This window comes from Lytechinus variegatus, chromosome 10 (genome assembly GCF_018143015.1).
Source record: "Lytechinus variegatus isolate NC3 chromosome 10, Lvar_3.0, whole genome shotgun sequence".
Taxonomy (NCBI): domain Eukaryota; kingdom Metazoa; phylum Echinodermata; class Echinoidea; order Temnopleuroida; family Toxopneustidae; genus Lytechinus; species Lytechinus variegatus.
In genome coordinates this window covers 27,920,110-27,937,070 of record NC_054749.1, presented here as the reverse complement: position 1 = coordinate 27,937,070, position 16,961 = coordinate 27,920,110, and the positions used below count along the sequence as shown (strand labels likewise).

The following is a 16,961-nucleotide window of genomic DNA, read 5'->3' as shown; positions in this document are numbered from 1 at the left end:
AAACAGTATGAAAAAAAGTATCAATCAGATATGATTATTTACGTCTGGGACCGACTTAACGTCACCATCCGAAAGACGTGACCAGGGCTCGAACCTCGAACCTCTGCATCAATTTGTAACTTATTCCCCACAGCTTGGATTACAGTGCTCAGCGCCCAATGTTCGGTGCTCAGCCTAGATATTCAGTGCTCATGCAACGCCCAATGTTCAGTGCTCAGCCTAGTCTGCTATGCAGACTCTGAATGGCTCGTGAAGTGGGATATCCAGCTGGTTTGCGAACCAGCCTGAAAGGGCGAGCGAAGCGATCGAGCCGCCTCAGTAGACCTAGTCTGCTATATAATGCAGACTCCTTGAATCAGCTGTGATACACACACTGCAGATGGTGGGTCTACAGTTGTAGACTATGCTCAGCCCCAGCATGGTACTCAGCATCAACAACAAGAACAAAATGAACTGAGCCCCCCCCCCCCATGAAAAAAAAGAAAGACAGCAAACCGCGTTCTCGCGGTTTCTAATATGAGGGGGGGGGGGGGCTGCATGACCACTAATGCAAAAAATCAAAATCAGATAGTAATTTTTATCTTTTTGTACAGTTTTGGGAAAAAGTGGGGGTTGAAGCCATTGAAGCCCATCCAAATTTTCACTACAACATGGAAGTCAAATTGGTCGATCCCCAGAAATTTGAAAAGAAAAAAAAGGGTTTCACTATATTTTAGAATGGAGTGCAGCAACCCTTAGCACCCTGCTTCACCAGGGCAATGCACTCGATCTAGCTGCATTGGGGGCCGGAGACCGATTCAGCCCTTCCCTTTTGTACAAAAAAAACGTGAATACCACTATCCATCTTTTTTTATTTTTAGGAGGGAGGGGCGGGGCCACTGTCAGCCTCCAACATCCTCATTCGTATAATACAATTTTTTTAATATGAAACAAAAATGAAGCCATTTTCAGTCGCACTGACGTACAGTGCGCATATTTAGCTCTGTTGAAAACTAAATTGAAGTGAAATAGATGATAAAAATGACTGGCTTTGTCGATGGAGTGTAAATAAGAGAAAAACATTGGGAAATGGCGAGGCCGAACATGACGTCATCGGGCCTATGTAAAAAAAATAATACACCTCAGACATTTTAGATTTAATGAAAATATTGATTGTGGTCACAAAGCTTTTTAATATACATCGATATTTCATGCAAACGGCAGGGGCGTATAGGCCTATAATGATCTTATCGGTCCCAAATAATTCAACAATAAAGTTTTGTATCTTTACTTTTGGATACTTTTTGATTGCGATAGGCCCCGGGATAGGCCTCGATCATTTGCTGCGACATCTAAAATGCGATTGGACTAGTTTAGATCGAGGGGTACTAGTCGGGCTATATACATTATATAGAGTGGAATTCACAAATGCTGAAATTTCATAAAAATCTTATAACAAATTGAATTTTTAGTTTCGCAATATTGTGTAAAACGGTAAATGTATTATGTAAATTATGTATTAGGTAAATGTGTTATTGTTATTACAGCCCACCTAATAGGGCCTATTCATTAGGTGGACTGATGCATGATGTCACATCCCCACTTTCCTTTTTCACTAGCCATGTTATAACATGAAATCATAATTGTTTCTTATTTCATTATACATGTGTGAATTGATTATCTCCCTAGTTAATCTCCCTAATCAAAGTGCCATCCCTTACCTTATTGACTTATTGAATTCTATGTAACTGAATATTCTCATAATTTTTGTGAAGATTTTGTTTACTTTGCTTTTAGATAATTACTTTTCCAACACCAAACTGAGCTTAGATTTTTTTTCTCTCTCTGTCGTTTAAATCTTTTTCATCAACTGCATTATAGCACGTTTGCTAATCGCTCTACTGAGTTCTCACAGAGTTTTTTTTTTTAATTGCCAAGTCTTCCGGAATTCAAATACATCTGTTAGCCGTCCTACACAATTATAGCCTTACTTTTCAAGTTACTATGACATATAACTACTCACATCGTAACAATATAAACCAGTGGTAAACTATGAACGAACATCTTTCATTTATTTTTTATGAGTGTAATACAAAGTGTCAATGTTTCTCTATGTGCAATACTCAATTTTTTATGATGATAATGTGAATAATAAAAGGATAGTTAAATATGATATTAATAATAATGATAAAAATAATAATAATAAAATCTTAGATTAATTATGATAATGAATCAAATAGTAAATGGTTACAAAATGATTGTATTACAATGATGACTGATTTGGCAATAACGTATGTATGTATTTACCCCAGGCATGTGATTTTTTCCCCCAAATTGTGTTTCTAATTCCCGTTTCTCATTATGTTGTAATTTTCATGTATATTTTTGTATTTGTCTGAAAATCTGTAATTCGGCCTTTGGGCCGCGAATAATTTCTTTTGTTCAAATAAACCATTTCTATTCTATTCTATTATATTACAATATCCAATGCACATCACTGTCTTCTTGGAGGGGAAAAAATAAATAAACCTAATTTCATATAATAACTGAAAGTCTGAAATGCACTGCAAAAGAACAATGATCACATCATCAATTTCCTCATTGGATATTCATAAAGACAAGCCTAGAACTGTTTATGCAAAAAGTTAATTTGCCAAATTTGTCATTCCTCGTCCGATTTTAATCACTGATTGTTAGTGTTTTGTTTGTCTGGTTTCTCTGTTCAAATCATATATCGTAAGCCTGGTATACCCCTTTAAGTGAATAAATCCATTTTTTGTAAGACAAATTTCTATATGGCACAATTTTTCATCTTACAGTAAAATTAAAAGGTACAAAAATCCAGGTATGAAAATGAAATGAGGTGATTTTAAGCCCTGAGATTTGCAGTTAAACATTTTCCGACCGGGGGGGGGGGGGGGGGGCAGTCAAATGTATTGCTGTACACACGCGTGGTCAAGTCAAACACCCCCTAAACAAGGTTTTCTCTGTGTGCAAAATAACCCCCTATACAAGTTTTTTGCGGGCTTTATTACACATTTTGGCCCCTAAACAATTTGTCGCCAGAATGTATGACCCCGGGAAAAAAGCTTGGCGGAAAAAACATACCCTAAACATGTTTGGCTAGTCTTAAAAACTTTGGGAAATGACATACCATACAATTGACCGGATTGACTTGACCAGCCTCTTTCAAAACTACCCCTATGTTTGAAAATCGGTATTTTTTTTTATATCCTTAACGAGTGCACGCGCGGCCCGAGTCCAAAACTGAAAACACCCCTTTAAACGCGTTTTTTTTTTTTTTTTTTTGGTGGTCATGCGTGTGTACAGCAATACATTTTACATTTGACTGACCCCCGCCCGAACATCCCAATGAAATCAATATATTAATTATCCTTTAATGAATTAGATTTTTGTATCAGATCGCATGTTCATTTAATTGAAAAAATGATTTGCATTCAATTTGCAACTCTTGGTTTTAAAGACAGTTGATTAATTAATTTCGGTCATCATGGTCATACCTTACTTTTGATACAAATTAATCATATTTCCATAGCAAATCGTACCTCCTACAAATGGCGTGATGGGCGGCTTAGGGCTAGGTGCCCCCCCTTCTACGACCCTATAGGATCAATTTGATCGAACTCTATGAAAATTAGTAAGTAATTGAATGAATGAATTAATTTTAAATGAATCAAAATAGATGAATAGACAAACAGTTTAATCAATGAATAGATAAATATACAATTAGATAAATAAATACGAATAAACAAATAAGTAAATGAATAAATTAAAAAATGAACAAATAAAAAACAAATAAACAATAGATAGATAGATAAATAAATAAATAAATAAATAAAAATAAACAAATAAATAAATAAATAACATTCGACCATAAAGGTGGATCCACGGTATATGCCTATCTGGGAAGCCTTCAGACACATTTACATTAGCATTAGACCGTACCCTCGATCCATGGCCCTCCATCGTCCCCCGATTGGTGTGCCATAGAATCCATTGCACGTGGCTGAGGTTGTCTTCCAATGCGGAACAGTTTTCATCATTGTTTTAATGCAAAAAGTCGATTTTTCTTTATTTAGACTACTGACATCTTAAAGCATGGATTCATCTCTTGGTGGCAGCGTAAAAAGGGAAAAGGTGAGCTTGGTAGTAGTAGCTTTTCTGATAAATTCGTAACGTACAGACTGTCTGTATACAGTAGTCAGTATAGTCCCAGACATAGGTTTTCATGTTTGTTGCATCTGTGACAGTTATTCTGTACATGCACTCTAGTCTAGGCGACACCGCAATACTTACCCGTGTTAAGAAACTGGGACTCCACTCACGCGCATTTGGGCCGCCCTAGCTTAGAACTAAGCTTTCTTTCCGTAAAAAAAAAATATTCTTATGATTAAATAAATATTAATTAATACATGAATACTGTTAAATCGGTACTCACCGGTTCTCTTCTTGAATTTTCTGCCAATTTCCCACGCTGCTGGCTACAATTCCGCGTTAAATTTTGTCGCCATAGAGAGCTGTTCATGCAACTTTATTTATAAATGGAGCGCCCTTTACGAGAGTTGTTAATGCCGCGGAGAAATCGTTAGGCATTTTGGCCTGTGTTCAAGGCGTAGCTGTTCTATTTTTTTATAAAATTATGTGTGAGATCGAAATCTCAGCGAGTAAACACTCTTCCATATGGAAGAGTGTATACTCGCTGTGATATGATCCCGATAGGGAGGCGCAACACCCCCCACAACGAACAATTGTGTACAACGGATAGCGGAGCGTGAACGTAGCGGTCGTGTACATTTTTGCTTATTACATGACGTCATCCAGCCCCTGCCGAGAACCAATTTATGAATGAAAATATAGTAAGCATGCGCAGTGCAAGCCTTTTATTTCCCCACACAGAATTCCACCAAAACAAGTGTGCAATTCTCTATCACCTCGTACCAAAATCGACCTAGAATTTCAGTTTCCCGTATTTTATATGAATTATGAAAGGTATTCTCGGAGGATCTATTTTCTCACCGATACTGCACAGGTAAGCAAATTTCGATTACTTCTTGCTTTTCCGTCAAAATCTTACGAATTAGCGTCTATATGCCATCGTGTTCGTTGGAATTTGTAGAGTCTATCGCAACGTGCACAAAGTCAATTGGCTTCCGGGTTTCGGAGCGTCGCGTGAATATGCATGAAATTGCAGAGTTTCAATAATTTTCGATCGATACCGGAGCGATCCGATCACGAACCAAAACTATTTACTGCGTACATAACGCGACCGGATATCGTTATCGCTATCGATACTTCCGCACGCAGTCCGAAGGAATTATTTTTGGGACCACGTGGTCATGACGTGATCTGCGCGATTGACCAATCAGCGGTCTTCGAATCGCTGTGCGGAGACGATCTATCCGTTGTACACAGTCTATGGACAATTGTTCGTTGTGCCCCCACCCACATGGGCGCAAACCCCAGGGCCGGGGGACATGTCCCCTCACCCAAAATAGTAGGGGGCACATTATGAAATGTCCCCCTACTATTTTTGGTCATTTCGTTCAAAATCGAAATGTATTTTGGAAGAGACGATCTTACTTTTGGCATGCCCCCTTTTTTTTGCTTGTTTGCTTGTCAAATTTCTTTTGGTCAAGATGACCTTCTTTAGAGGGTGATAAACCTTTTTTTGTTTGTTTTTTGCTTGTCAAATTTTCCAGCCCCTGGTCCCCCTACCTTTGGGGAGAGATTTCCGCCCTTGCAAGTAGACATACTCTTGATATTGTTTGCGAATCTGCACGGGCGTCGATCGAGGGCTGGGGATGAGGAAAAGCGGTGAGACGAGAAAAAAAATAGAACTTAGAAGGGAAAAGGCGACAGAAAAAAAGTGAACGAAAGAAAAATTAATGGAAAATAAAAGGGAAGAGAAAATAGGGAGAAATGTGATGGGTAAAATAAATTATGGGAAAAGAGGACAGAAAAAAAGTGAACGAAAGAAAAATTAATGGAAAATAAAAGGGAGGAGAAAATAGGGAGAAATGTGATGGGTAAACAAAATTATGGGGAAAAATTCTGGACGCACTATTCATGTTTTATCATGAAAAGGATAAGTTATTTATCCGCGAGCAGACACTTTTTGATATTGTGATCTGAAACTGGATAATGATTTAAATAGAGAACAATCTGCGTATCTGAATTAACGTGTGTTTTAGATTTCGACCTAGAATTTGGGTATTCTAAGTAACTTTCTTATCATGAAAATCAATAAAGAGAGCGCAAAGCGCGAGCTAAAAATATATGATATAACAAAGGGTGAATTTAAGCTCTGTAATGCAAACACTTTGTGGGAAAATTGTGAATTGTGATGGATCACAGTTAAAAAAGAGCTGATGTATTTTATTTTTATTACTTTGAGTTTTTACATAGGACCGGAACATGCTATGAGGGCATTATGTCATCATATGAAAATGATGACCATCTTCCTATTTCTCTCGCATGGGAGCGCGAAATGTGTTAATATTATGGCCTGAAAACTGGACATTTAAAGCACTTTGTAATTATGCATAAGAGGCATTATATATCTATCAATGCGAGCAGAAATCGCGAGTCGAATTTTTTGATAAACTGTCATCAAATTAGTTTGATTTAGAATTAATATTGGGATATACATAACCGACTAATCCAAATGCTATAGCGTGCGGCGCTAGCTGATACGTTTTAACAATCTGACCTGAATAGAGAACTTTTTGAGAACTTTATGGAATACAGGAAAATAATACGTACCTGAAAATTCAAATATTGCGAGCGCGCAGCGCAAGCAGAAAATGATAATGTTCAGACGATAACACAGACATTTTTACAGAGCACTTTTTAAAAATCAATTTGTAAATGAAACAAAATAATGAAAGTTCAATTTCCCAGCTGAAATATGTTTTGTATAATGACTTCAAAGTTTGATTTTTCAAGCTCCATATTGAGCAAGATATGCAAATACCCTAAAAGACAATAAGGCGCCAAGCGCGAGCGAAAATTTTTTATCCTAACAAATAGATTTTTTTAAAAAATTATTTTCAGAGTCTTCCCCTAATGTTATTTCATTTAATCATGTTCCTCCTCTTATGTTTGCCTTTCTTCTTTTTTCCTCTCTTTTCCCTTCCTTTTCTTTTTTCCTTTCTTTTTTTTTCTTTTTTTGCTCCGCCAATAGGGGGGCCCGGGCCCCTCGGCCCCCCTGGATCTGCCTATGTTAGCGGTTGTAGGTATAAATCGCGCTCTAACGCTCTAAAACTGCGTTCTTTATCAAAAAGCTGTCTTTCATATTCATTTTGTTCGCAAAAGAATATAAAGTTAATTTCAATCATTGTATATAGTTATCCTGTTTATGATAAAAATACTTAGAAATTGGGTTAGGTTAGGGTTATCAAATTATCAGGGCAGAAAATATATATTTTTTTCTCATTTTGCGTGTCGAGCTGGCACTATTTGATCTGTGAGATTATGTTTTTGATGACATTCATTGTATTCACAGCAATAATTATTAAACATTGCGCACGCGCCGTGCGCCGCATGAATTATGTAGATCAGGTGAATAACTTACCGCTACACACGAGCAGTTGCTCTATATATTCTATGTAATATAATATATAGAGCAACTGCCCATTTTTAATGGTCCATAATATACCCACTTTTTTCTTTTTTGGAACGAGTATGAATTTATCTACTGATATACTGAATGTACAATAAAAGTCATCATGTATTTCTTGGCATTTCATTTACTTTTTTTACCATAATTATATCACACAGCTGCTCGCATAGGCCTACGCCGTCACAAATAACAAAACAAAATCTCACTTTTTTTCTTTTTTGGTGGGGGATGGATTTTCCATACGCATACGTACAATTTTTCAAATTATTTTTTTCTGCTATTTTCATAATAAACTTTAAATGATTTCGCCTTTGCACTATTATTTTTTTAAAGACAAAATTACATCATCATCATATCATCGTCACCAACTTCATTCTCATCTTTATCACCACTACCACCATCATCATCATCATCATCACCGCCACCATCACCACCACTATCATCTTCACCAAGATAATTTTCATCATCATTATCATCATTGCCATCATCGTCTTTTTTTCTTATTTTTTCTCCTTCCTGCTTTTTTTCCTTCCTATTTTCCTCTTTTTAGAGGGCACACCACCACGCCCCCTTACTGGATATCCGCCTCTAACGTTTGTTGTTGTATATAAGTTGGCGGATGCCTCATGAAATGAAATAATATAAAATAAGGAAAGGGAAACTAATTAGAAAAAGGACTGAGGAGAAGAAAAAAGAAAGCCAAACAAACAAGAAAAAACAATATCAAAATTTTGTTGTAAAGTCTTCTACGTCAGTTTAATAATTATGTTTTCAATGAAATGAGAACATAAAAAAATGAAACAAGTAAGATGGGCTATACATCGTAGCAAAGAAATAGAGGGAAGCTCCGAGACAATAAAAAGGGTGAGAAAAAGAAAAGACTTTGAAATACTCACAACACGAGCATAATAAAAAAATATGGAATAAGCAAGGACAAGTAGCTGAGGGACACCCACCCCCCTCTCTCTAGTTATTTATGTATCAAACTCGCATACACAAGAATTTCTTACTAATCAAAATATTGCGAGCAAAAAGCACGAGCTGACATTTTTTTAAATATTCAAAACTGATAGAGAGACACATTTTAAACAATTCATGAATCATAATAATTATACAACTAGCTTACCAATCGGATCATTCGATTACGACAAATGATCTGAGAATTAATGCTTTTAGGAATTCATTAAATTAAAGCAAAGTATCTCAACATTAAAATAATTAAGGCGGGCGCAAGGTATCAGCTAATACACCGATAATTTTTTTTTGGACATTTGAAGTATTTTCGGTAATCATGAAAAAGATTGATATTTCATGAAAGCTCAAATCCCGAAGAGCGGAATATTTTTATTAATTGACTTTTTAAAAAAATGTTCTAAGCCCCAGTTAATATTTGATTATAAGTCGATGCATTAAAAGCTGAAAAAATAAAGTATTTTGTGTTCCTCTATCATAATTGTCTTTCTCTTTAACCCTGGTTCTTTTTTTTCTGGGGGGAAGCATTTTGGTTAAAAAAAGAGAGAAAAAAGATAATTGCTGGCTTGTGGACGCCCGGTGTGGACGGTGGTAGGGACACCCCCCCCCCCCGTAGTTACGCCAATATGGGACCAAATGATCCTAAATGTCCGAGGCGAAACTTGTGCAATCAAACGTTATTTCTGAATAAATTAAAGCTTGCGCTGTTCAACTTCAATCTCTTTCAGCTAAATTTGCGATGAACGCTGCGTTATGAAATATATAATTATCAACATCTGGCGAAAAGAATAACCGACCGATCACCTGACGAGAACGCGTATACGTGATCTGCATATCAGGCCCGATCGCGAGTCAGAAGTGAAGGACAACTGCCAAGAAAATCAGGAAAAAGTCGTCAAAATGTAAGTTCCCCTTCATTTCTTTCAATTTTTTGTTACTTATTCAAGCATAAATGTCTCATTAAAGCAAAATTTCAACAAAAGCCTCAAATTTAGCTAGTACTTTTGTTGAAATTACAATAAATTTAGATCCACATAAATCTCTAACCCAATTTTAGCACTGATGTCGCCTATGAGGTCCATACATGTAATGTTTGGACCTCATTGGTACTAGGAGTGCTGTACATGCTGTATGATACAATCAAGGGTTCATCACTTGTTCACTGCTACCACCCTGCCTGTGGGGAATCTACAGGTAGGACTATGGTATGCCAATGTTGTACAGAGCACACACTTTAAAAAAATCATTAAAATATCACTTTTGTGACCAAAATTACTAATTTTCATACAGTTGCAATTTATTTTTCAACTTGTCTTGGGTCGGGAATAATTTTTGTATTCACCAGAGCGCTCAAAAACTTGAATTTTGGGCATATTTTTTTGTACGCCCTCTGGCTCTAGTGGTGGAAAGTAATATGGCAAGAAAATTTTCATTTTTTGATCTCTATTTTTAATTAAGAAAAAAATAATTTAAAGAATCAAATTTAAATAAGAGTCAAGTTATATGAATAACAGTAGAGGCGCTGGTCCAAAAATTGGGATTGTCCCAGAAAACAAGGATATCCTCATAAACCAAGACAAATCATGTCTTGATAAATTAAGACTGTCCTTGTTTATGGGGACGTTTTTTTTTCACTTCCCCCTACGGGACAAAGACAGCAATTACGGAAATTGAGAGTGCTAAAAATAGATTCAGTGACCTCAATTCCCCCCAGTTCACTGTCTATTTTTCATGACTTACCGTCTTCCAATAATCTTGTTATGAAACCTAATATGTTTACATTGACTAGCACACTTGATTGGTGTCGGCACTTGACAGGTGAATGAACTTTCCTAGATTTCTTGTGTGAAGAAATCCTTATAAACTGAGACAGTCCCTGTAAACTGGGACGATCCCAATTTTCTGACCAGCGCCTCTACTGAATAATAGGTGTACTAATGGAAACTGTCAGTGTAAAAAAAATCAAGCATTTGCCCCAAAGAAAAAGAGAAAATAAGCCAAACATTGCCACCCTTATTTTGCCACACATGGAGATATAAGTGAGAACAAGGTTATATCATAACCTTGTTCATTGAATGAGTGGGTTCATTACCATCCTGCCTGTAGCGTGGGGAATCTACAGGAGTATGGTATGTCAATGCAATGCTGTACACTGCACACAATTTAGAAAATCATTTAAATATCAGTATCACTTTTGTGACCAAAAATACTAATTTCCATACAGTTAACTTGAGTTGACAGTTGTGCACAATTTATTTTTCATTTTGATTAGTATTACATGTACTTGGGAGTAATTTTCCCGGGGAAGGGGGAGGGGGCACTCAGTATATAAATGCATTGTGGGTATGTGCTGCGGAGGGGACCCCCATTTTTACACTCAAATTTCTGTTCCAAGGCATAGCATTATTGTCTTATTGAGAAAAAGAACAAAGAAAGCCGCTCCAAGGCATAGTATTTTCTTCTTAACGAGAAAAAAGAAGAAAGAATTCCGCTCCGGGGGGGGGGGGCACTCAGTATATAATGCATTGTGGGTATGTGCCGCGGAGGGGACCCCCATTTTGACACTCAAATTTCCGTTCCAAGGCATAGCATATTTGTTTTATTGAGAAAAAGAACAAACAAAGCCGCTCCAAGGCATAGTATTTTCTTCTTAATGAGAAAAAAGAAGAAAGAAATCTGCTCCAAAGCTTCGCATATTTTTTGTTACGCCATTCAGGTCGCATTGATCTGCTACAATGAGCTGCAATTTTGGTGAAAAGCAGCGGCAGAGCGCTGTCCAACCATCGCCTCTGCGCGAGCGCACCGGCACCTGGCTGCATCATGCACGCATGCCTGTTCCATAGGGATGCATACGCACGTAATCACACGCTGGCGATCCGTTCCAACTTTCAAGGACCCCCGTGTTTTCACAAACATTTGTAGTTCCAAAGCCCTTTCCGAGGACCCTCCTTTTCCCAATCTCTATTTTTATTGAAGGAAGAATATTTTAAAGAATCAAATTGACTAGCCAAGTAATATGATGAATAGCTGTGGAAACTGATAGTGTCAAAAAATCAAGCATTTGTCCCAAAGAAAAAGAGTAAATAAGCCAACCTTATTTCACCACACAGGGAGTAGTAACTAACAGAGAACAAGGTTATATCGTAAGTTGATAGACATGATAGAATGAGTGATTCTGTATGGGCCACCACGCGGCAAAGCGCGATTAGTCTGCTGTGCAAACCCTTCTTTCGAGTTAAGGGTCTTAATGTGCAGCCTACTCATAATGCCTTGTGTACTGAATGCTCTCTCGCTGTATGTGCTAGACTTTGTGTGGAGACACACTTGCACTTGCTGATCAAAGTTTCAATCAGGCCAGGGGCAGGGTCTGTGCCTGCAGACTAAAGAGTGCTAGTGCCATGGCAATGCTTAGTTAGTATCGCACTGGCCAGCGTGGCCGACTCATTTGACAGTCCACAAGTACTTCTCTCAATCTCATTGCAAGGTCAAAATGCCCAACACCGGCATGAACACTTTTCCAAGTAAAATATTGCAATTGATTGGGTACCGCTATATCAATGACAACAGTCAGAATGGCATAAGATCCTAATTCAAAATTAGCACCCAAAAATTAAGAATTCTCAAATATATATTGATTTGATTCCATTTAAATTAGACCTGATAATAATTCTTCAATGTTTGAAGTGTTTTGATTTTTGTTTTGTAGGTGAAAGAAGCGGCAACTGCTCTGATTGCCTATCACAAGACACAAAAAGATGGAAATGAAATGCTGTTTGGAGAATCATTCAAAGTCCAGCTACAGATGTCTGTCTGGAAGATAACAACCAAGAAGAGTTCCACTCATAAGATGTAAGTATAAATCCTGCTGGCAGTTTAAGTTCTCCTTTGAGTCATTAAATTTAAAAGATCAAGAGTTTGATTCTGGAAAGTATGTACCAGGCAGTGCCCTTTTTGTTTGTTTTACTTTATCATTGGTTGTCAAAACATCTAATGCCATCATGTGTCTATCAGAATGCAATTTCCTACTTTTTTCAGCAGATTCTAGGTCATGAATGAAAGAAAAAAAATCTTAAAACAATTTCCTCCTTATATGATTCAATAATGACACTAAGCATTTTAATTTCACACTCAAATCTTGTATGAAATTTTTAGAAAATGTAGTTTCATACACTCCAGAATGCAGTTGCATGAAATGTAATACATAGTAAAACAGACACCTAACTTTGACTTGGAAGTATGGCTTGGATATGATGCAAATGTGTTGAAATTAGATAATAGGTCTTTCATACTGGGGCAGATAAAAAAAAAATTACTACATGGTAACTTTTCAGTGAAGTGGTATCATCCATGGAATTCTCGCTATGGTATGTATATGAGATTGCCATTAGAATGACAAATATGTCAAATATCTATTTTTCAATTTGTACTTTCTACAGAAAGCTACCTCACAGACCACATGCTGGAAGCCTTAATGTTTGTCTGTTTGTCAAGGATGAACCAAATATTGACTCAGAGAGATGCCAAGCCCTTTATAAAGACAAACTCCAGAGTAAGGGTGTAAACAATGTCAGTGAGGTTAGTTGAGATGATTTAATTGATTTAAATTTGTGAAAAGTAGAACATTTTGCTTTGAAAATTGGGAGGTACATGTAAACTTTATCTATTACTAAGGTATAACGAAAAATATCTGAAAGTTAAGACAATCAGAAAAGGCATTTATTATATGAAATGGCAAAAATATTTGAGATTCATTAGGCCTGGGTCAGAACATTTAACTGAAGGTCAAACAATTGTTAACACATAAGGGTTAATGAATTTGACAGATGTTGATATATATGATATGATTATTCATACCTGGGATCGAATTACCATTCCCAAGTTGTATCCCAGTGCTTGAAACTCTTCATTGATTCATCACTTCCCTTTATAACTTGGAAAATAATCAGCAACAATAGCATGCCAAAACACCCTGTTAATGTCCTACACTCCTTAATCCAGTGTTAAGGTTTTCAAATATAAGGTCTTGTTGATGGCTTAACACCAATCACTCCACCATATTTATTTTATCTCAAGTTTGATGCTGCAGCTGTTTTATCCCAACACTAGCTCTCAAGTCATCACTGAACTTGAAATCACCCAAACTATTGAAAGGTCTGTGTATATGATAGGGATTAGTGTTGACCAATGAATTGAGTTTTTTTCTACATGTTATTTTACTTATCTGTGAAGGTTATTCCTTTGAAGACGTTCAAGAAAGAGTATATTCCGTTTGAGGCTCGTAGGAAGATGGCAAGGTCGTATGATCTCTTCTTGGCAGACGATAGGATCATCCGATTGATGCATTCAAATCTTGGTAAAGAATTCTACAAACGCAATAAGTAAGTGTATACGGGGGCTTTCTAATCTGGTGTCAGGGGTCAGTGTTGGTGTTTTTAAAAATATTACTAGATGAAAAATGGGAATGTAAGTTATTATTGTAAGTTATTAAATGTGTATATTCAGTGGATAATTATTAATGTGAGAAGGAATCTACCAACCTTATGTTGACATATTTGTGTCTTACAACACTATCTTGAAATATGCATTATTATTATTATTGTTGTCCCTTATTCAGTAGTGTTCATGAAATTCAAATACTAGTAGTCGGATATATTATTATATTCTAGGTATCCAGTCACAGTAAATCTTGGAAAAACAGATTTGAAGAAAGAGATTACTGAGACAATCGATGCTGCCTATCTAATTCTCACCCACAGAGGGAGCTGCAGGTATGTCCTTTATAGTGCCATATTAGAGTCTGGGAAACTACAAAAATATAATTGAAACACATGATTATTTGTTTGTGAGTGGAGAGTGAATGGATCTATATCAATAAAATGCAAAAACAATTATCTTTTTTTATTGGTAATAAGAGTAAAAAAAAAATTGCAAGTTTGCTGGAAACGATAGCAACAGCAGTAACTCGGTAACAGTTGACAACATTGGCTTTTTTTAGATAGTATAAAATGGTGATATAGATCCTATCAAATGATTGGCTGAAATCGATCACATGACCAGTCATTTAGATTAGCGAACAGGCTAACTTGCTACTGACTGGTACTAATAACTAGTTCAATTGACCAGTCATGGTTTTGGAAAGAGGATGATTTATTACCAAATAAAGATCAACATCTCAATCATAAAACATATAATACCCCCAATGAACTTTCCCTTTAATATTGACAGTTTTATGATCTTACCAAAGGATTTGTCTCCATACCCTGTCCATGGGAGTAAATACAGAACAAGTGGTGAGATGATTTGATTTTTTTTTTTCAGCACTGTCACTGTGGCTAATATTGGTATGAGCGCCAAAGAGATCACAGATAATATCATGTCTGCTATCACATCACTGAAGAAGATTGTACCTGGAGGCTGGTCTAATGTCAAATCTATCTTTGTAAGGACCGAGAAGTCTGTCTCACTCCCTATCTACACATCCTTAGTCCATGAAGAATGGGAACAGAATGAGGTGGAAGAAAATGTGCTTGATAATTCAGACATTACGCAAAGTAAGTTTTGAAACATTTTTAAGGTTTTTTTTTTCTTTTTTAAAAATCTTTATTGCTTCAATAAAACAAAAGAATACAATATTGTATTTTGAATTATTCTGAAGTCCAGTATGGCATACTATTCAGGGAGGCGTTTCATTGATATTGTTGAACATTTGTCGGATCCTTGGTTTTGTTTGGACGAGAAGCATTGGTGTTGAACTGTTACTATGGTAACTGGCAATTAATGATTACTTGTAAGTTTAGACAACTTTCACAAACGGTCCCATAAGGTAACATGAATATAATCACTAAGTTAAAGTGATTTGACTTGATGCAATATGCACTAAAAGTACTCTACTTTACTTTTACTACAAATGGACTGTTGTCTTGAGGATCTCTGTGGTTCAGGTCCCATGAACAGATCAATCATGTTCAGATTCTCATAAATCTTAAGTGTTGAAATCAAGAAATTAACCTTACATAATTCATTTCTTCTTTTAAAGTGCAAACACAGCTGAGATTTGAAGCAGAGGAAGCAGCAAAGAAGGGTGGATCAGATGAGGATGAGGAAGGTGAGGTGCAAAAGAAGACGGTAAAAAGAAGGAAAGAAGATTCAGTCACTCCAGGAAAGCTAGCCAAGAAAGCAAAGCAAGGAAGCAGTGGTCAAGCTAGTACTAGGAAACCAACACCAAAGATTGGGGGAAAGAAAAAGAAATGAACTCTACTTAGGACAGCATATAATATAATCCCAACTAAAGATGAACAGTTGTTGACTACGGTATATATAGCCCCGTTGAATGGATCATTTCATCTTTCACCTTATGAAATATTCTGTCCATTGCGCTTAGAAATGATTATAATAATTCAGGATTTGTATAGCGCACGTATCCACCCTTGTAAGGTGCTCAATGCAATCCTATATCACCCCGGCTAAGCTAGTCTACCGATTCCAGTGCTCACAACGTTTTGAGGAATTGCCTCCTGCCAGTACCCATTTACCTCACCTGTGTTGAGTGCAGCACAGTGTGGGTATTAAAATTTCTTTAAGGAAAACACGTCATAGCTTGGATTCAAAACCCATGTCCCTCATATTGAAAGAAGAGGGTCTAGACCACAACGTCCCCACATAAACGTTCATTATTTGTATAATAGACTATTTAGCGCTCATATGGAGGCATTGGCACATAGCTGAGTGATTGATCGTGAAGTTGAATTCTATGATTAATTGCACTTAACCCTATCTAGGCCGGGGGGGGCCTCGGAGGCCCCCCCCTCAACGAATTGCGCGATATTTTCGCCGTGCGAAATTTTTTGACCGCGCCGCTCGCTGAGTTTTTACTTTCAAGTCTTGCGCAACTTTTGAGACCAATTTCGCGTCACCCGGGTACGTGGTTCCGGAATTACGCATCATTATGTAAGTGCATGTCAGACCGAAAATTGCTCAAAAATGTGATTTCGTGTACAAAGTCAATGCAAATTGTGTTTTCAACCAAACTTCATAAATGTATGATTATTTTTAGTTTTGCTAGTCTAAATTTATTCATGTTATTATTTTTATGATCACAGAAGAGTCCCCAACAAATTTCAATGAAAAAACAATGAAAAACAAAAGGTCAAAAAAACAAAGAAATACATAAGAAATTGCAAAAAACAATATAATACATAAGAAAATGATTTGATATCACAATTTTTTTCATGTATTCTTGCTAAGGACACCACAAAGAGTTTCTATACCAAAAATTAGTACATTTGGAGCTTTATTTAGGGAGTTAGAGGAAAAAGTATGATTTCGCATACTAATTACGCATAAATTAGCATAATCACTTAATAGTGAT

The 16,961-nt window shown here is 36.6% G+C and overlaps 1 protein-coding gene across 1 annotated transcript; it reads left to right on the top strand.

Annotated features, from left to right (window-relative positions):
• The first annotated feature begins 3,967 nt into the window (after nt 1–3,967).
• On the top strand, nt 3,968–15,902 carry LOC121423059 (ribosomal L1 domain-containing protein 1-like). Its single transcript, XM_041618335.1, has 7 exons — nt 3,968–4,137; nt 12,300–12,442; nt 13,030–13,168; nt 13,823–13,971; nt 14,260–14,361; nt 14,912–15,144; nt 15,630–15,902. Exons 1-7 carry the CDS (start codon nt 4,099–4,101, stop codon nt 15,842–15,844), a joined length of 1,020 nt encoding a protein of 339 aa, XP_041474269.1. The 5' UTR covers nt 3,968–4,098; the 3' UTR covers nt 15,845–15,902.
• Nucleotides 15,903–16,961: the final 1,059 nt, after the last annotated feature.

Excerpts from the sequence above, each read along its gene's own strand:
- LOC121423059 (XM_041618335.1), top strand. The coding sequence starts at position 4,099 with ATGGATTCATCTCTTGGTGGCAGCGTAAAAAGGGAAAAG. Across the intron at positions 13,972-14,259 it reads GAATTCTACAAACGCAATAA|GTATCCAGTCACAGTAAATC; the intron begins GTAAGTGTATAC and ends ATTATATTCTAG. Across the intron at positions 14,362-14,911 it reads ACCCACAGAGGGAGCTGCAG|CACTGTCACTGTGGCTAATA; the intron begins GTATGTCCTTTA and ends TTTTTTTTTCAG.